At 38.8% G+C, this 21,104-nt stretch overlaps 1 protein-coding gene across 5 annotated transcripts in view; it reads left to right on the forward strand.

The window, feature by feature from the left end:
• slc6a9 (solute carrier family 6 member 9) overlaps window positions 1-19,972 on the forward strand; it is a 112,381-nt gene extending 92,409 nt beyond the window's left edge. For all 5 annotated transcript variants that reach the window (XM_042428951.1, XM_042428948.1, XM_042428950.1 and 2 more), the window contains 9 exons: window positions 5,167-5,299; window positions 5,541-5,675; window positions 5,809-5,912; window positions 9,258-9,495; window positions 10,679-10,813; window positions 10,911-11,010; window positions 14,796-14,896; window positions 15,889-16,059; window positions 17,275-19,972. In XM_042428951.1, the coding sequence (XP_042284885.1) occupies window positions 5,167-5,299; window positions 5,541-5,675; window positions 5,809-5,912; window positions 9,258-9,495; window positions 10,679-10,813; window positions 10,911-11,010; window positions 14,796-14,896; window positions 15,889-16,059; window positions 17,275-17,523 (1,366 nt within the window). In that variant the 3' untranslated portion in view covers window positions 17,524-19,972. The remainder of the gene's footprint in view (window positions 1-5,166; window positions 5,300-5,540; window positions 5,676-5,808; window positions 5,913-9,257; window positions 9,496-10,678; window positions 10,814-10,910; window positions 11,011-14,795; window positions 14,897-15,888; window positions 16,060-17,274) is intronic.
• Window positions 19,973-21,104: the final 1,132 nt, after the last annotated feature.

Below are 21,104 nucleotides of genomic sequence, written 5' to 3' on the forward strand. Positions count from 1 at the left end.
GATAACGACAGCTCAGTAAACGGAAAGCTTCTCTTCAGGAAATGTCTGGGTAGTTCAGAACATCAGACATGAACACACATCACCACAAATCTCTGGAAAAGAGGCTGATGAGCCCTGCTAACCCTAACTCCTTCATAAAAAGCAGAATATCGGGTTATAACCGACCAGTTTCATGTGTGTTGAGGTGTGTGTGGTTATTCTGTAGCAGCCTGGTGTCATCAGATGATTTAATGAAGGTAAACACGGTGAACGGCTGTGCATAACGGCACTGCGCTCTGGTTCAGCACTTCTCAGACTGCAGATTCATCAACATATCAGTCCTGCTGCCTTCAGAGTTTGAAACACAGGCGTCTGATAAACTAGCCTGCTACAGTAGCCTATGTGACACTCACAGAAACAAAGAGATTTTATGAGGATGACGTATGACTGCTGTGTTGTACTATGGTCATATGTCATGTTCTGTTTTAGCAACAGCTTAAATTTTTGAACTTTGAGCGCAAAATTAACTGATTCGTCAAAAAAAATTTGGCTAATCAACATAGTCAGGAAACGACTCAGAAAAATATGAAATATCTTAAAAATGCCAAAATACACTGGAGGGGGGTTTTAACTTGGTTTGATTTCCAAACCTAAGCTACAGGAAATTTTTCAAAAGGTCTTTTTAAGTGTATATCGTCACTATAGAAACCTTTCAAGATTTCTCTCTTCACTTTTCTTAGGTTTGGCCATGCAAGGATCAGTTTTCAAATACACGTTTTATAAGTTATGCACATAACCTCTTTAGACTCAGTTTTGTAGGCCTATCGTACTTGACACAGAGGTCAAAATTGATTTGCACCAGTAAGATGAGCTTGCCTCAAACAGGCCTCATGTTTGCGGAAAGTATTCAAATATTTGGACTAGATTTGACTGGAAGTGCAGCAGCTTTTGGACAGTTTGGGACAACGCCATCAGCAGTGACATGCAGGAGGTTTCCCATATAACCGATGTTCTATTTGGACCAACTCCAAGGGCTCTGTTTTAATTGTGTAACCACAAAGATCAATGCTAGGTGAAGTGCATAAGGTCAATGAAGGTGCATCCAAGTCCACCTGCTATAAGCAAAATATACTAAATCAGTGGGAAGAGGTGATTAATTATCATCTTAGTGGCATTACATCTGGATGAGATGGGATGAGAACAAGAGTGACAGGAGAGTGAACCTTTAACTGTCAAGATTTTCCATTGTGAACTGTCTCAAGTTGTTCACACCTAAATCAGAAGAGCATAGAGCTACTCTATAACCAACCAATGTCATGTGGCAAAGCACATAAGTTGCTCTGGTCATTTTACAGCAGCTGGATGTTGGTCGCACATGACTTAATCAAGGTACCTGCAGTAGATCAGTGTCTATGATGGCTCTGCATTTTGCCACAGTTTTCAAATTAAATGCCACAGATAAAACACACATCTATCCTGTTGCTTTTAGCTGACTGAGGGAATTTAATTAACTGTAGATAAAAGCCTTTCATACAGTGTAGAAGCAGTTGATACAGGTCAGAATTACCCGTTAATCTTCAGCTCAGCACAGACAGCTTTGCCTGTTATATTTAAATTAAACTTGCATTGTCAATCATTTGACAATGCATTGTCAGTCTAAATGTGACTACTGGTTAGGTAGTCTTCCCACCGTTGGGGTTTGTGTGCTATGCTGGGCATTAAAACACCAAAGGGATGGGCAAAATATATTTCAAAGTCAGGGCAAAACTATAAATAACAGCATAATTTATCAAACTACAGATGATGTTCACAAAACAAGATATGCATAATGTGCACTCCAACAATGTGAGCTGTTGTTTTATCACTTCACTATCAAGCACAAGAAAATCTCCAAATGAATGATGAGGTGAATAGATAAAGCATGTGGTAGGTATAATGTGCATGTATAATACAGAACACATACTGTGTAGTCTTAACATTCTGTATACTCACCTTGTCCTAAGGGTCAGAAGTGACTCGCCTTCACTAAACCCTTAAAATAAAGCAGCTTAATTGAATTTTAAACCCCAAATCTATTTTGCATAAAGAAACAACCTGTCATTCATCACAAACATTGTGAATATCTGGGTTTTCCCTCTTCAAAGTGCAAAAAGACTACATTTAATCAGTGGACACCACTTGTTTTTATTACAACACATCTGTCATCATTGTTTTCTTTACTAAAGTAGAGGTTTTTTATCATTATTATTATTATTATTATTATTATTATTATTAGCAGGAGATAGCATGTGTATAGCCTAAGAATGTAGCAGAAATGTGCAGAAAGTAGTTTTGAATGCATTTTATTGAGGGGAAACAATAACAGTCAGTCAGAACTTTTTTGGCAACATAGTGATACATTATTATATACTGTACAATAAGGAACTGCAAAATACTAGTCTTATCCCATTTTTGAACCATTGCCCCCACACACAACGTGTATATACAACAATAATAAGTAAGAATAAAATAAGATAATAGATACAAAACAAAAATGTGAAGAACATTAGTCAATCAACTCTAATTAGCACATGTCAGAGAGAATGCATGTATGTGCGCATGGACTTTACAGATGTATTTCTCACATGTTCAGCATGTAGTATTCGTTTTGCAGTCCTTCTTTGGGGGGTAGAATTGGCATCTCCTCCTCTTGCCTGCCCCAGCTGCAGCCTCAGGTGGATCAAGACAAGATTCAGCTGAACAGCTTTCACAAGTGCTGCAGAGGCTGCAGTGTGGGGGAGGCGCTCCCTTCTTTGAATGTGTTGGGTTACAAGTGCCTTTCCCAGCTGCTCCAGGAACACCCTCCTCTTTTTCCGCTTACCAGGCATCCAGATAGTGTTGATCTTGTTCCATATCACAAAGGCATTGTATGAGGACACATCAATGATGTTATAGAAGATGACCAGGGGCCAGCGGGCAGTCATCCTCCTGCAGCTATAAGTTCCAATCACCTTGTCCAGGTTGTATACACCTCCTTTGTTGTGGTTGTAGTCCAGGATGATGGCTGGCTTCCTGTCCTCACGATCACTGAACTCTGTTTTGTGCAGTATGCTCAGGAAGACCAGATTGTTGTTCCTCTTTGGGAGGTCAGAAACTAGAGTGATGGTGGGGGTGAAGGCAAACTTTGATGAGGGCCTTCTCCCCTTGTTGTGAGGAGTGCAGGCTTGTTCTTTTTTACCGTGCCAACCATGGTGATCTTCCTCTTCAGGCGCTGCAGGCTGAGTTCATAAAAGGTGAAGAAATTGTCACACGTGACATTGTGCTGCCTCAGTCCATCTGTCACATCAAGCACAACCCATATCTTGATGCCATACTTTGCTGGCTTGCTGGGCAAATACTGCCGGAGAGGACAGTGACCTTTTGACAAAAGAGATTACTATCAGTAATTAGTATCAGTGTCACAGAAAATAATCACATAAATCAATGATATTACAGCAATACATAATAAAATTGGCAGTGAAAATCTCATTACAGATATGAAAATAAAAATGTACCTCTGAATGGAACCAGTTGCTCATCCACTGTTACTTCAGGCCTGGGGTTGTAGAGGTATAGCAGACGCTCAACTTCTCCCAGACCCCTTTTATGGCCGCTAGTTTTTCTCTCACATGTCTTAAAGGAATGATTCACGATTATCAAATCGTAGCATTCTTGAGAAAGTGCGAAAGACTTTCAGTGGCATTGTGGCACGGAAAATCGCCCTTCCACTCTCTGCATCCCAGAGACTTGATGTAGCCTCGCCTCGGGACCTATACACACTCACTAAGATTAACAGCCCTATGTAGGCACACAGGTCAATCCCATCCATCCTTTTTCCAGTTGTCTCCACATTTACAGACACCCTCCAAATTTTTCATCTCTAGGATGATTTTTTCAGTGGCTGGTGTGATGAACATGTAGAATGTTGAGGCGATGTCCTGGACAACTGCATATGTTATGGGCCCGGGGGTCATCCTTATGACATCCTGCCCTGATTGTCATATGGTGACAAGGACCAGGTTGTCTTGCTGTTCTTTGACAAAATGTCTCTCTTTCACCTTGGGAGATATCTTCTTCATCTGAAGATGATGCATACCTCCTCCTCTTCTAAATCATTGTTCTCTTGTTCCTCCAAGACATCTGAAAAAATTCAATCTACAACCTGTTGGGCACTGAAACGTGCTTCAGCAAAGAGGGAACTGGGGTTACTTTCATCTGCAGCACCTTTATAGTGTCTGACTGCATTCCCCATTAGTAAACAATGCTCTCAAGAAATGTTTATTTAGTTTGAAATTATGTTTATTTTGTCTGTGAACTTGAGTTATGTGTGGGGTCATGGAGGGGAGATGCTGCATTTGCACTAGAAACTTTTAGTTTTATCTGTGTTCAATCAGCGCACATAAAATCTCAATTTTTTATTGTGTGTGAGTGTGTTTGTGTGCATGCACATGTGTGTACATGTGTGTTTTTATGGATTTTGTGGTGTGTAAATGATTTTATAGCTGCAAGGTCAAAATTGACCCTAAGACATTCTTTGTACCCCGGTGGTGTACAGCTTTCATGGAAATACGAACAAAGGCGATGTTTCACTTTTTCTAATGTTGGGGCCACTTGTCATCAAATTTCAAGTTGAAAAAAGATCATTTAGGGGGTTTTCTCTGCTGTTTAACATAGTGGCAGGTCATTTTTTGACACATTGGTTGCATGCATATAAATATTGTATATAATAGTACAACTATTTCCTATTTTCCCATCTTTCCAGAACTGACTGAGACTCCCAGTCAGAAATGGAACAATACAGCTAGCAAAAAGTCAACACCATGTACAAGAAAATAGAAATACCTGTACCATGAAATACTACACTATCATGTGAATGCATTTTGGTGTTTCCTGTTAGTAAGATATCACACATATTGCCTTAAGTAAAGATAAATATGAAAGTCAGGCACTTTGCCAGTATTGATATGTTTCTGTCTGCTGAAGAAAGAATTGTTGTGTGAAGTTTTGTGTGTGAAGTGTGAAGCTAGACTGATGTTGCTGTTTCGCTTTTTGCTTTGAAAATTTGAAATGTCTTCCTCTTGAAAGAGAAAAAAAATGACTCCAGACAGACTTGCGGATATGAAATATGTAAAACATGTCTCTGTGTCTTTATCTCTCTTTCTCTCTCAGACACTATGTGTTGAACATCTCTGATGACATTGGGAACTTTGGAGAATTACGTCTCCCTATCCTGGGCTGTCTGGCTGTGTCCTGGTTTGTCGTCTTTCTCTGCCTCATCAGGGGCGTTAAATCCTCTGGAAAGGTCAGTCACACGCACTCATGCCTATTCTCATACATAGACACATAGGCTTGACCACTAAATGTTCATACTGTACCTGCAGTGTGTCTCCTTATTTCATACACACATATATATATACAGGCATTATGTCTTGTCACTTTGGTATCTTTTCCTATAGAGAATGACCAGATCCAGTGGATTTCACTGCATTGTGTAATTAAATGTGTGTGTGTGTGTGATTATGCACGTGCATGTGAATTTCCAGGTGGTGTACTTCACAGCCACTTTCCCGTATCTCGTTTTGACCATCCTGTTTATCCGTGGCATCACCTTGGATGGAGCCATCAATGGTATCAAGTATTACCTGACTCCACAGTGGCAGAAGGTCCTCGATGCAAAGGTATTCACTGTGACAGCTATAAATATGGACACAAAGAGAACAACCAAGATGCCACAGTAGTGATGGAAATACTTAGAACTTGACTTTTCCCCTTCTCTACTACTTCTGACTGTATGTGGGTGTGTTTTTGTAGGTGTGGGGAGATGCTGCATCACAGATTTTCTACTCCCTGGGCTGTGCTTGGGGTGGTCTCATTACTATGGCTTCCTATAACAAGTTCCACAACAACTGTTTCAGGTTGGTACTCCAGACAAAAACACACACACAGGAGTAGATTTTGGTGTTGATAACCAATGTCAAAGGTGTTGCTGAATTGTCCCTACCAGTATTTTTACTGATCTCAAATTATTTTGTCATTTTAAATCCACATAATGTAAGATCTGTGCAGCATTGCCAGGTTTGTGTTTTTTCTGTGAAAAGATTTCATGACGTCATTTTATCAAACAGCTTTATTACTGTAGCGGCTGTGGCTCAGGAGGTAGAGCGGGTCCTTGGGCAAGATACTGAACTCCAAATTGTGTGTGTGTGAATGGGCAAGCATAGAAACATTGTGGGGTGCTTTGGATAGGAAGCGCTGTATCTCTCCTGATGAGCAGGTTGGCACCTTGCATGGCAGCCTCTGCCATCAATGTATGAATGTGTGTATGAATGGGTGTATGTTGGCATGTATTGTAGAGCGCTTTGAGTGGTTGATAAGAGTAGATAGGTTCTATATGAATGCGGTCCATTTGCCATTCACTGTAGGCAAAAATGCCTCCCAAAATTGGAATGAAGGTCAGGTGCTTTTAAAGATAGATAGATCTTTTTTAAAGTGTCAGTAACCAGTGATCTAATATTTTATTAAAAACTTGATTTGTAGCCAAAATCAACAAACTGTAAGAACAGAGCCACAGAATCTCAGATTAAGTTTGTCTTACAGCAAATAGTTGGTTTAAACAGAAGCACATTACCAACAGGTTATTATACATTTATTTTCTTGTTAGGTTTATTGTGAAAATCTATCTGTCTCAATTTTAAATATCAATTTTAGTCAGATTTTTTTTGGATGGATAGATTGATGGATGGATAGATAGATGGATAGATGCATAGATAGATAGATAGATAGATAGATAGATAGATAGATAGATAGATAGGTACTTTATTAATCCCAAAGGGAAATTATGTGTTATAGCAGTCACATGACATAAAAATATAAAAACAGCGAGGTAAGTAAAAGAAACAAATACAATTAAAGGCTAAAAATAGAATAAAACAAAACAGAATAGAGACTAGAGATATGTCCATAACTATACAGTAACTGTAATATAATAGTAACAAGGTATCCTTAAGGTATAGGGACAGGCATCGCTATAAATGCTGTGATGTATTGAATTGGATAATTGCTGTGCAATTCTCTATGTATGTTGTATCTGTCCTTACCAAATAAACATCAAAATGAAAATGAAACGTACTAAGTGCGTCAGCTTCCAGAAACAAAGACAGCTTGATGACCATGCATGTGTGAATTTATCCACTTGGAATTTGAGTTTTCAGCAGTTACTCTGCTCTGTAAGCTTCAAGCATTAAAATTACTTAAATTTGATGTGGTCGGATTTAACCCAAGAGCAATGCTGTGATAAGTGATGAGTGCCTGCGTCTGCCTGCCTCATGTGAATATGACCATGCTCATTTAGCATCAGGCTACACTGCTGCAGTGTTGCAGCAACACAGAGCAGCATCTTATTATATGCAGTAATCAGAGAAGGTACAGAGAGAAGAGACAGAGAGAGGAAAAGGAGACAAGTTGTTTTAGGTTGTGCTGGCAGTGTGGCTTCCCTCTAATGAGTCAGAGCTAAAGAGTGATGGAGAAAGTGAGAGCGGGAGGGTAAAATAGTCAGGAGCAAACTTCAAGGCTATAGGTCTAAAAAGAGAAGAGTGGGAGAGGAGAAGGTGAGATAAGGTGGGACAGGAGGAGAGACAGAGATAATGTTTTTTTGGACTTGTGTTAAGAGGCTGGTTGCACTGTGCTTGAAAGCCAAGGGAGTGAGCAAGAAGCAGCTGAGGAGGTTAAGATGGAAGAGAGGGGACAGAGGAGGAGATAAGGAGAGGAAAAGATGTCATTTACTCTCCTGAGCTTGTCCACACATGCTGACGGAGTGAGGGCGTTGGGGGGGCTGGAGGGGGCGAGGAGAAGGGGGGCTGAAGATATAATTTGTTCCTCTGCCAGCAGCTTGAGGTTGTGCTATCTGCGCACACAGCTGCACGGCGGCCTAATCAGCTTGTGTTCTGCAGCTCCGTCCCTGTGGAGTCGCTCTCTGCACTCCTGTAACACCACCAATTGGTGCGCATGCAGAAGTGCAGACGGTGTCGGACGGAGTAGGAGCCTGATTGGTGGTTCGTGGGTGGGTGATAAAGGGATTGGCATCAAAGTCATCAAAGACATCCACTGTGATAACTCCTAACAGGAAATGAGAGGAAACAAAGCAGTGTGCAACCACATAATCCCCTTGTTAAATCTGAACAAAGTCAAAGTTCAACTCTGAGTAAACTCAGCTCACCTCAGGCCTGCTGAGGAAATCTCAAACTGAATCTTAAATTTCACAACAATGATTCGTGAACAGTAGTCCTGGACAAACACTACAATTTTCTGTCTAATTATTTGACGTATGAGCATACTGTATGAATAGATGTACCAGTGGATTCTTTGGACATATTGAACACAATTGAACCATGTAGATTAAATGAGCAAATTAATCTGTTTTCTATGAATGTTCTGAGAAATTAATCCATCGTGGTTTATGATTGTTCCTTGGAATTTACTATAAAATTTGATAGTTTCTATAATATTTTTTAATATGTATAAATATACACTATATACTGTGGCAATATGGCATCAGCTAGATGTAAACAACGTCCACAACCTGTCCATCCTATGAAAGACAGCTGTTAGCAGGGAGGAACATCTGCACACTACCACTGCCTCTTCTTACTTACAGAAAGAGAGCATATGGAGTATATAGAGCATGAACAGCAACTAATGGACCAAGATTTTGAAAACAGTATTAAGTTGACAGATCTTAAAAAAACAAAACATCTGTAAGTGAAAAAGAGACAATTCCCTTATGTGTGTATTTTCAACCTTGAAGCTCATTCCAAGATCCAGGTTGAGGAGGTGGAAGTTGGTTTTAAAGATATTCATTCTCACATCTGAATTATATGTAGCTATACACTGGCAAGTTTGTCCCGTTATTTATGTCTGTCTGTGATTTTGATGTCCATTTCATAAAATTCTAGTATTAAAGGTTGTGTACTTTTTAAGAGCACAAACATACCGTTGTTATCCTATATCTTTATTTCCACCCTGTACCTTTACTTTATTTTTCATTATTTTGGAAGTCAGTCAATAAATTAATCAGGTATTGCACTGCTGAAGGGGAAAGGTTATATTTACATTGGCTTTCAGTTGTAATGGAATAGTTGTATGTTACAAGAAATACTCAGAAATTACTCAGAAATTAGTTTAATATCTATATGTAATTTCATTTTCTTGTCCAGCAGTTTAATTAATGCTACACATTTTTTTTGTCGCTTTCCTACATACAGAGACAGTATCATCATCAGTATAACCAACTGTGCGACCAGCGTGTATGCTGGTTTTGTCATTTTCTCCATCCTGGGGTTCATGGCACACCACCTGAACGTTCCGGTGTCAGAGGTGGCTGACCACGGCCCAGGCCTAGCCTTTGTGGCCTACCCAGAAGCCCTCACTCTGCTTCCCATTTCTCCACTCTGGTCACTGCTCTTCTTCTTCATGCTCATCCTTCTGGGACTGGGGACTCAGGTGAGGCTGTACACTACACGTCATTCATGGGCTGTGCTTATACCCAAACCTACATCAACACTTCAATGTGAATTACTTGTGTGATATTATAAGTCATGTTGCTGAGCTACGATGGCATGATTAAAACTGCTCTGAAAGCTATGGGTGAATGTTAACAGTACATGTCTGTCAACATATACACAAACACCTTTCATTATCTGTATATACATAGAGATTGTTTACATTTTTTTGTTGTTCTTTGTAACTGATGTGGAGCTCTGAAAAATTCCTGTGATTTTCAGTCTACATTTCACAGCGTTTTAAAAATGGACAGATGTTATCTTCAGTCTTTAGTTGATGTTTGTCACACGTTGTCTCCCGCTCCAGGCTGATACAATAAAAGAGCCAAGTGAACTCATTAGAATGAGTGTGTGCCTCGAGAATGCAGGGTTAGGTCTGATCTAGATCTGCAGATCTGCTTATAGATTGAGAAGGCTTACTTGAGTTTTCGGTCAAAGGTGGCAGAGTCCATACAGCTCAAGTCAACCTGCAAGCCAGGTTTTGTTAATCACTGCTATTATATTCCCAGGCCTAGCACAGTAGTGTTTCAAGTGATATGCCATATTCATTACTGGAATGTTGTGTAATGTCCTGTCATCATCTGTTTATATCAACAACAGCTAGAATATCCATAGTTCTCCAGATGTTTTACATAAACTATGGTTAGACAAGTTAATTACAAATTAATTATTATGTATTTTCCATTATTTATTAGGCTTGAGTGCCAGGAATTGGCTTTTTTTATACCACACTCTACCTACTGATGAGTGCATATTTTATCCTCTAACATAATGTTATAAATATTTGGTAACATTTCCATCTGTGTTTGATATGGTGAGTGTGTACAGGTAAAACTCACTATGTAATGGAGGAATATGTATAATAATGATATCATAATTATAATTATAATAATAATAATAATATGTCTCTCACATTCCAAAGGTAAACCATATAAAATAATAACATGGTATACAATGTGGACATTGAATGCTGAACGGGAAGCTTTTCTTAAAAAGGAGTCAGACTTACTTTGAATGATGTTATGGGCTATCATGACTCAACAGTGGGTGTTTTGAAACATTTCTATTACTTCTGTTCTCATGTTAGAGGATTTAATCCCTCAACCTTTCATCCCTTTTTTTAGTTCTGTCTGCTGGAGACACTGGTGACGGCCATCGTTGACGAGATCGGCACAGACTGGATCATCAGGAACAAGACTGTTGTCACACTGTCAGTGGCCATAGCTGGGTTCTTACTGGGAGTGCCACTAACAACACAGGTGAGTCCCAAACACATAGAGATCATGCTTTCAAATGCCAACTTGTGTTCTCTCATGGAGATACAGTTTTTGACTCATTCTGTCTTTCTGTGTGCAGGCAGGAATATATTGGTTGCTACTGATGGACAACTATGCTGCTAGTTTCTCTTTGGTCATCATCTCCTGCATCATGTGCATCTGCATCATGTATATTTATGGTAAGGATGGAAATAGGCTGATGTTTAAACTGTATATTGCCCTCATGTGAATTTATGACAAGAACCTTAAACGTACATCTTCATAAAAACATAATGCCTGTGTAGCTTGCAATTTTGGGTTTATCTAGCTTGATGGTCTACTTTTCTTATCTCTGCAGATGATTGGCCATATCTAGACATGACAATTCCATAAAAAGATAGTTTCAGCATGGCTATGATAGAGTCTGAAAGCAGAAAAAAATTCTGTCACTAGCACATCAGCAGTAAATGTCAAGCAAGAATGAAACAAAATATGGAGACAGGTGCATTGAAGAGGAAAGTTCATCAAAAAAAGGACAAACTTGAATTTTAAAAATGATTTAGATGTGAAAAGACTTGACTATTTCAAGCAATTACTTGACTTAACATTTTTTGAATGTGGTGCTTGAATGTCTCATATGAAGACAGACAAAGTTTATCAGGTAAGTTTTTCCAAGGCCAGGGTGCATAGTATGAAACTGCAATTTTATCAAGTTCTGAGCACTCTAGGGACACTGAAGAAATAAAAAATATACATATGAATCTTTAATCATATTTTGTGTGAGGTACATCCAGTTAACATGTGTAAATTACAGTGATTTGTTTTTGATCATTATAATCCATTCCATGTGAATTGATTGACTGAACTTGAAGGAAACTAGATACAACAGTCAATCAAAAAAAATCTTGGGATGCTTTAAAATCACAGATGGAACATATATAAAAGTACAATAAAATCTGAGGTTAGGATTTACCTAAAGGTGGAGGTCTGAATGCAGACCAGGAACTAGAGACACTGCACTTTGGCTCTACTGTCATATACATTCATTCATTCATTCAAACCTTTATTTATACAGGGTAGGCCATTGAGAGCAAGCTCTCTTTTACACCCTGATTACAATACAAGTATAATATATAAGAAACAATAATCACAAAATATAAAAAGCCAATATGAACAGATAAGGAATATAAAATATAAGAAACAATAAAAGCAATATATAAAAGCAATAAAACACATAATATGAAACATATTATGGCAAAAAATTCAATATATGCACATAAAAGTTAAAACACATGCATCCACACTACCCTGTGTCAGCTAAAAGAGATTTTAAATGATTAAAAGGGATTAGCTCGTCTAATTTTACTATCTTCTGCAAGTTGTTCCACTTGTGTGGAGTATAATATTTAAAAGCCAGTTTCCCAATCTCAGTGCTAACACGTTGATTTTCAAGGACCAAATAGTCTTGGAACCTAGTGCAGTGTGAAATTGAACTAAAATTAATAAGACATGTCAGGTACCCAGGAAGTTTGCCAAGGAGAGCTTTGTATATAAATAGGATGCAGTGCTGTCTCTTCTCACTGCCAACGACTGCCACCCAACTTTCTCATGAAGAATACAATGATGAGGTCTAAAACCATTCCCAGTTATGATCTTGAGGGCAGAATGATAGACTGCATCAAGAGGTTTAAGAGTAGAGGCAGGAGAGTGCATATAAATTACATCACCATCGTCCATAACAGATAAAAAGGTTGACTGAACAATTTGCTTTCTATAATTCTTGGTAATACATGCCTTATGTCTGTAAAATAATGCCAGTTTTGCTTTTAAAGACTTTTCATCTATGTTTTTTGAAGTACAGCTTGTCGTGTATCCAGAAACCAAAGTATTTATAAGAGGATTCAATCAGTGTCCCGTTAAGTGTAGTAATATTTACTTCCATGATACTGTTAGTCAGTTTTCTAGAAAACAGTATACATTTTGTTTTATCTGACTTTAACAGTAATTTAAGAGCAATTCATGTTTGCTGTACAGCATGGAAATCAATGTAATAATAATATAAATAAGTTTTGAACAGCCTGGGCTGCAGAGGGCGCTATTGTATAGATAATATTGTCAACCACGAACAGATGAATTGTGCTGTCTGTCATTTGTTCACCTAATTCATTTATGAAAATAGTGAATAAATGTGGGCCTAAAATGGAGCCCTGTGGCACACCTTTGTTAACAGTCCTAAAGCTTGACATATAGCCATCAGCCACAACAGCTTGAGTTCTACCACTGAGATAATTTTCAAACTAATTTTCAAACCAACACTTTTCATGAAATCCAATAGATTCTAGGTGTTTTAAATGAATTTGATGGTTGACAGTACTGAAAGCCTTGGATAAATCAATAAAGGGTGACACAATCCTGCCTGTTATCTAATGCACTAGCAACATCAATCAAGACTTTTGATGCTCCCGTCACAGTACTATGCCCAATTCTAAACCTTGAGTGTTGATCTAAGAATGTTCTCACTTGATCATTTACCAGTTTCTCTAAAAGTTTAGCTAGACGTGATAATTTAGAAATTGGTCTATAATTATTTTGCTCATGAGACTGACCCCCTTTATGCAAAGGTAGGACATAGGCTGCCTTCCAAAGGTAATGGTTGCATCCTGTTACCACAGTCAGATTAAAATATAAGTTAAGCAATCAACTAAAAATGGAGCGGCTCACATAAAAGCCTCAGCTCTAACTGATCAGCCCCAGTGCACTATGATCAGAGGCAGAGGGAGGAAATCCAGCATTTTCAAACAAATAATCTGATGATATAAAATGTTCATTAAATGAATCGCATATTTCTTTTCCTACTGAGATAGTGGTAGTCCTTGCAGTAGGACTATGTGATAATGACTTAACTGTTTCCCAAAAAATTGCTGGATTTCCTTTATTTTCAGATAGTGCAGAGACATAAAATGATGATTTGGCTTTTCGAATAACATTGAGACACCTATTACGTTGTTGACGAAAATATTACCAATCTGAGGATGATTTAGTTGTTGGGGCTTTGCACCAGGCAGCATCCCTTTCATGTAACATTTCAACAATTTCCAAACAGAACCAAGGATTTTGACAGTGATACGTGGTTTGGATCTTTGTAATTTTGTGTCACGGATGCATGCAGTTGGGCAGTGGTCACTGAAGTCGAGAGGAAAAACATCACCAGCTTCATAATGTTGGGATCTATTGGTCAAAATAATATCTAGCAGTGTGGCCTTTCCTGCATTATTTGGATCTGGCCGAGTAAGGGAAGAAATAAGCTGTGTGAGACTGAATTCATTGCAGAGATTTTTTAGATGATCAGAAGCGTTAGTTAACCAGTTAAAAAAGATCTATCACACCTGCAAGTGCAGAGGGTGAATGATAAAACCAAATAACTAGTACCTTTCCTGTATTATTTTTCCCCCAGACAAACGCTTACAGTTAATAGTTAAAAACATTTCAGCCTAGAAACAGAGGTAACGACAGAGATAGATAAACGACTTTTCACAAGAATGTCAATGCCTCTGCGTTAAAATGAATACTCTTGTGATTGGTCCAGTGGTAGTCAGGCCGGTTCTTACTCATTACAACTAGAATATTAAAACCAAGGGGAGTGTCATAAAAATGGGTCAGACTCACAACCCATGGGCAGCAGGGGGAGCTAGTAGTACAAACAGGAGGAGACAAGGTCACTGGGGGCAAACAAGAGTAACCAGTGACCAGTGTATAGTCCAGAGCTGTTGTGGAGCAGATATAGCAAGTGTATATGTGAATTTATTAATGAATTACTTTATTTATTTTTGTGCTATTAAAATGGTCTACCTCACATAGGATTACATGATACACAAATAATACCACATTTAAAATTAAGATTTGTACATATTGTTGGCTGATATTAAAGTGACAAAGGAGTAATCAAACCTTGATTTTCACGTGGGATGACTTCTTTTTATTTCAGGTCACAGGAACTACTTTAGAGATGTTGAGATGATGCTGGGCTTCCCTCCTCCTCTCTTCTTCAAAGTCTGCTGGAGATTCATCTCCCCCGTCATTATTTCTGTAAGTGAACACACACGCAAACCACACATTGGCTTACAATCTGGGGAACATTGAGTGTAAGGTTCTCAACTTTCCTGTGTTGCTGACACATTGTTCAAGACCTGACCTACATTTTAGCTGCCATCTACACTAATCTGTTTGGCTACTGTTGGCTTTGTTTCCAATATAAACCTCTAAAAGCAAATCTTTCTGACTGGGAAATGGACACATGCAGCTGCTATCAATGGTATTTCCCAAACAGACGTATTAGTCCACTAAGCTGCTGGGCCAACCAAGAAATTCATTGTTGTGGATTATTGGTCAGATTTCTGGCACTTTTGTTCTCTCTTTCATTTCACTACACAGACTAATGCCCTGCTCTCCAGGGCCTGCACTGGAACTGTGACTAAAGCTCACTGCTGTTGGCTACAGTCAGAATTAATGATCATAATTATGTACTTTTATATAAAAACATATGTGTTGTGCTGCTGTCTATACTTTATTTCACCTGCAGTTAATGAAAGTCTGTTTCTTGAGACTTTCTGAAAAGTCTCCTGAAAGTCTCAATTTCCTGTGAAAAACTCACCTGTTACAGGAAGTGATGCTTCTTACTTTTACAGAAGCAATAGCAACCATTTGTTAAGAATAATTGTAACCAGCACAGGAACCCCCTATTGCTTAGCACTAATTATGTGGTATAGTGTATTTTACAGTCAGTTTGTAATTGATTGTGAACCTATCCTTTAAAATATTTTTGTTTATTTTTCATGCATGAATAAGTGTTGTGTTGTCACCAAACACAATTTGTAGATTACCAATGGGATATGTTACAGGTATTGAAGGAAGACATTTTTAACATAAAACCTCATTTAAACTTTTTGTTCACTTTTTACTTATCATCTCCCACTTCTCTATATTTTTAGATAAAGTTCAATTTCCATCAGCTTTGTGCCTGAACACCTGCTATAAATGATCAAGGCCTTACTCAGTCACTGTGTCTTTTGTCCCTACAGTTCATCCTGATCTTCACAGTGATCCAGTACAAGCCCATCACCTACAATGACTACGTGTATCCCGGCTGGTCCCTGGCTATTGGCTTCTCCATGGCTTTGTCCTCAGTGATCTGCATACCCATCTATGCCCTCTACAAGATCTCAAGGTCCCCAGGAGCTACATTCAGAGAGGTAACATCCCTGCTTCAAAATGAAGCTCATATAAACATTGTGGTTTTGGAAGAAGAAAGAAAAGTAAATGATAATACCTGACAATTCTGCCACTCGGTGTCTGGTGGTTTGCCTAAGCACGAAACACAAATTGTGGAACTCAATGGCATTATCCCACTTATATAACAAATGTTTGTTCTTTTGTTATCATATACAGTACATACTTATTTCCTGTTACTTAGAGCTTAGCTGCTGCTTGCTTTACTTGACAACATGTAGCCTAGATAAACACCAAACAGCTGTTAGTAGAAAATGTTTTCACATTGGCCCGAGCCAGCGCAAGAACTTTAAATTTTTGTCCAATTCCTGTCCAATTTTGAAAGTGGGTTTAGATTTCAAATTCTGTTTTTCTTATTGCTCTTGTTTTTCTTTGGGATAACTAGGGAAGACTAATTGATTCACATTGTGAACTTGAATTTGTATTTTTCCTGAAATTGGCAACAAATACAATTAAAGTTGCACTAATTGATATTTTTATAAAACAATTTATCTAATGACTGTGTAATATAAAAGAGGTTGTAATAGTGACAAGCCTACAGAGAATTATCACCCAACTCCACTGTTCCCCTTAGCTTTTCAGAGCCTTTTAGTGCCTTTGAGCTCATTGTTTTGGTTTTTGTGGCCCACAAACTCCTCTCTCAACAACCTGTTTCCAGCAGCAGCAGGCAGCTGTTTTCTGCAAAAAGAAAAAGTTCTGATAAACTTTCTGCTCAGCACCAAACAACTAGCTGGTGAACATAGTGAAGCATTTTGCATCTTTTCCTCAGGACTTATGGAGACAATAATAGAGCTAAACGGATTCATCACTTCACCAGAAATACAACCCCAATGTTGTGCTGAATGCATAAATAGGCTGTTTGCTTACATATTGACCATAACAGCTATATAAGGCAATAACATGTCAGTGCTGTGTTTACAGCTTGTTACAGTCCCCTCAAGTAGTCAAGAAAAAAGTCATGCGGGTTTAATACAGCTTTAAATAAAATGTATGTTTATCTTTAACTTGGCAACTTAACTATCAACATATTACACATAGTATTATAGTGTTTTTAGAGCTAGCATTTTATTGTTTAATTTTAATTAATCTCATTGGTCTTGTTTTAATATCTTACATGGAGTTTACAGTGAACTGTGTTTCCCTCCATTTTGATCCCTCTCCCTTTCTCTGTATCTCAGCGGTTGAAGAACGCATGCCGAGCACATCCAAAATGGGGCCCTGCCCTGCAGGAGCACCGGACAGGCCGCTACGCCCCCATGGCCTCCGAAGACACTGTGGAGGCTCGTCCCCTCAAGGAGAAGGAGGAGCTGAAGGAAGAGCTGAAGGAGGAGGAGAAGGAGAAGGAGAGGAAGGATGAAATCAGCCTCACCATCCAGGGAAGCAACGGCTCCACCAACACACACAACAACCCCAATCCCAGCGCATAGACGACACCCCCGCTCTGTCAAGCGCCACCATCACCATCTCCTCCTCCTCCTCCTCCTCCTCTTCCTCCCCTCTCCTCCCTTCTCCTCAATCCTCACCCCACTTTCCCACAGTCCTCTGTGGGGGAGATCCCATTCGCTGGAGACCTTTACATATTGTAAGGGCTTATTATATCTATCCTAACCTCTTCTATCTATCTGTGTGTTGTCTCTAGATAAACAAAAAGAAAACGAAAGGAAGAAAAAATTGGGTCATTGTCCAAAAGATGTGCGTGTATGTTAGTGTGTGCGTGTGGGTGGGTTGTTAATTTGTTCCACATAATTTAATAATGCAGTTTGTTTTTCCTTTCATTTTTTGTAAAACTTGTATATGTCCTCTTCATATGCAGTTAGAGGTACGGTAGATTGTGAAGCTGCATGTGTTTGTTTTGTGCATGCAGCAGCATAGAGACACACACTGTTCTCCTTTATTCTGTTAGCTGGGTCTGTTTGAGATTGGTGACTTTCTAGCGGCAGTGCCAGTGGTTTGACAAGTAGTTGTTTTGATGTTATACACAGTGGTGCTGTAATAATAGAGGAGAGGGGCTAACTGTGTCTGTTCTGGCCAATTTACAGTTTGATGATGATGGAAGATGGAAAAAGGCTTGATTCTGTGGCCAGAAAAAGAGGCGGATACATTCATTCACACTCATACATTCACACTATTGTACATTTTACAGCACACAGTGACCTCAACTATAGTTGATCTCAGCTTAAGACTAAGCCTGTTGTTTTTATGCTGCTTCTCTTATTAAAGAAAAAAAAAAGTTATACAAAGCACAAATATTTAACACCCGAGATGGCAAGTGACACTTAGGGCTGATTTTCTGTGGAAATTTCCTCCATTTGTAACTTTTTTTCTCCACTAAAGCTGCTTAAACTTTGAAAACTCTGCAGAGAAATGTCAGTGAACCTTAACTGAAACTCTGCCTCCACATTCACACACACAATCTTACACACACACACACACACACACACACACACAAACACAAAGCATATTTGATTCCAGTTTTTGTGACAGAAGAGAACCCAGTGCCCATTTCTCAGGGTCCAAGTGAAGTTAAACGTTGTGGTTCTTTTGTTGTTCCTCGCCTGTGGAAACCTTGTCTCGTACTAAGGTGGCCTGTTAAGATTACAGGGACAGAAACCACCTAACTTTTCTCGCTGTCTAAAAAAGGCTACACATTCGCGTATGCACACACACACAAACACACACAAACACAAAACAGGTGGATGCAACTCTGTTTATAGAAGTGCCATCTCTTCTTAAGTCTTCCAGGCATTCTGTTTGAGTGAAATGCATCTTGGGATGTGGTATATGAAGGAGGATCCGGGCTCGAGGAGGTAGCTAGTGAAAGGATCACATGTGTGTTCTGCTTGTCGTCGTCTGTGTCTCCCATGGGTTGTAGCAATCTGCCCCGTTAAGGCATGTTACCAAAAACATTACCTAAGATACCTGAGTTCTGCACGTGTTTTTGGTAACATATACAGTATATAAATACATATATATCTCAAAGAGACTGGTATGATGTCAGTCTCTTACAGTCAGTGGAACCTTTAATGTATTTACAGTCATTTTGTTCTGAGGCTCTGAGCCAAGCTGTGCTGTGACTGATGGAGAGACGGAAAGCAGAGAGATGCAGCTTGTTTCCAGAAGAAAACAGAATAAAAATGTTCATCTTAAATGAATTATGTAGTTTTAAATGTAGCTGTATAGTATCGTTCTCTCAATAGAATTCTCCTTTTTACCTCTTATTATTGTAAAGTAACTTAGTAAATAATTATAAAGACAGCATATGTTTATTTTGTACAAAAAATAAAAACTACAGAACCATAATTAACCATGTTTACCATTCCTCATCTGTGACTTGATTTGTCTGTTGTTTTGTTGGAGGGTTTGATAGGATAGAGAGGGGGTGTCTTTAGCATGCAGGGTTGTGTTTCTGTAAAGTGATTGGAAGGTTTGTCCAGTCAGCATCACGTACGATACTGAGGTACTGTGGCGGCAGAGGTTCAGTGGCGAAAAGATCACATCTGTGCCACGTGTTCCTTTTGTATTTCCATCCTAAGATGCTTTGTTGGACACCTGCTCAGGTGGTGGCGAGATGCTTTTAGCTTCACAGACAGGGAGGATGTTTGGGGATTGCATCACGTCTGACTGCTGTTTCTTCATATTATAGTTTCAGTTTTTTTGTTTGTGAGCTGTCAAATAATTAAAATCAAATTTGGAGAACTAGAGGGCTATGATACCAGTATGAGCATGGAACATATTTACATAATATACAATGTTGTACAATATATTGTATACAGCATATTTATATCTAGAGAAACTTGAAGGAATAGTTTGACATTCTGAGAAATAGGATTATTCACGAGAGTTAAATAAGAAAATCAACACCACTCTCATGTCTGAACAGTAAATGAGTAGCTGGAGTCAGCAGCTGGTTAGCTTAGCTTAGCACAAAGACTGGAAACAGAGGGAAACAGTTAGCCTGGCTCCGTCCAAAGGTAACAAAATACGCCTACCAGCACATCTAAAGCTCACTAATTAACATGTTACATCTCATTTTTTAAATCTGTACAAAAACTAAATTTAAAAATGACAGTTCTCTGTTTTCTTGGAAGTTATTAGTCCCAGCCAAGAACTGGTTTGGCACATAATTCCCCATAAAATGGTGAATTGCGGTTTTTAGACTTCAACTTATAACATGTTAATCAGTGAGCGTTAGAAGTACCGGCAGGTTTATTTTGTTACCTTTGGACAGAGCCAGGCTAGCTGTTCCCCCCTTAATACTAAGCTAAGCTAACCAGCAGCTGGGTCCAGCTACATACTTAGCGTACAGACATGAGAGTGGTATTATCTTCTCAACTAACTCCCGGCAAGAAAACAAACATTTCCTAAAATGACAAACTACTCCTGTAAGGAGATATATATGTCCATACTTAACAGGGCTTTGTTTTTTAAAAATATTGAAGCACAACTTCAGACTGACGTTAAATCTGCACATTCTTTCTTTTCTCTCACCGCTACAATCATGGATTGGATGGTGATTTTTTTTTTTAAATCAACAGTGCAGTTGCTCCAATAATCCACAAGATGGGGCGTTGCTGACACTCAGGGTAGTAAATGCACAACAGAGGTCTAAATGTGAACTAAAGGCAAACAGCCCAACAGACATAAGACTGAGAGTGTTAATGAAGAAAGCTACAAAGATGGAGAGGTCGGTCTGAAGCCGCAAGGATGTTCAGAGGATGTCTGAAACAAGCACACATTTCTAACCAGGTTATTAACAGGCTTTTGTACAGGATGGTTCTCAGATGGTAGAAACATATACTGGCTGTTTCCATAGATGGAGATTTGGTATAATAGGACAGATGCCTTCTAGCTTTAGTTGGAACTGTTAGTTTGGTCTGTTTCTGATTAATTCCTAAACTATTCATACCACAATACATATGACGTATTTTGTAATAATGTATATTTTTAATTGAATTCCTGCAAAACCAGGTGCTCTATGACACAATACTTTACCAACATCTTCTCATCT

This window comes from Thunnus maccoyii, chromosome 12 (genome assembly GCF_910596095.1).
Source record: "Thunnus maccoyii chromosome 12, fThuMac1.1, whole genome shotgun sequence".
NCBI lineage: Eukaryota > Metazoa > Chordata > Actinopteri > Scombriformes > Scombridae > Thunnus > Thunnus maccoyii.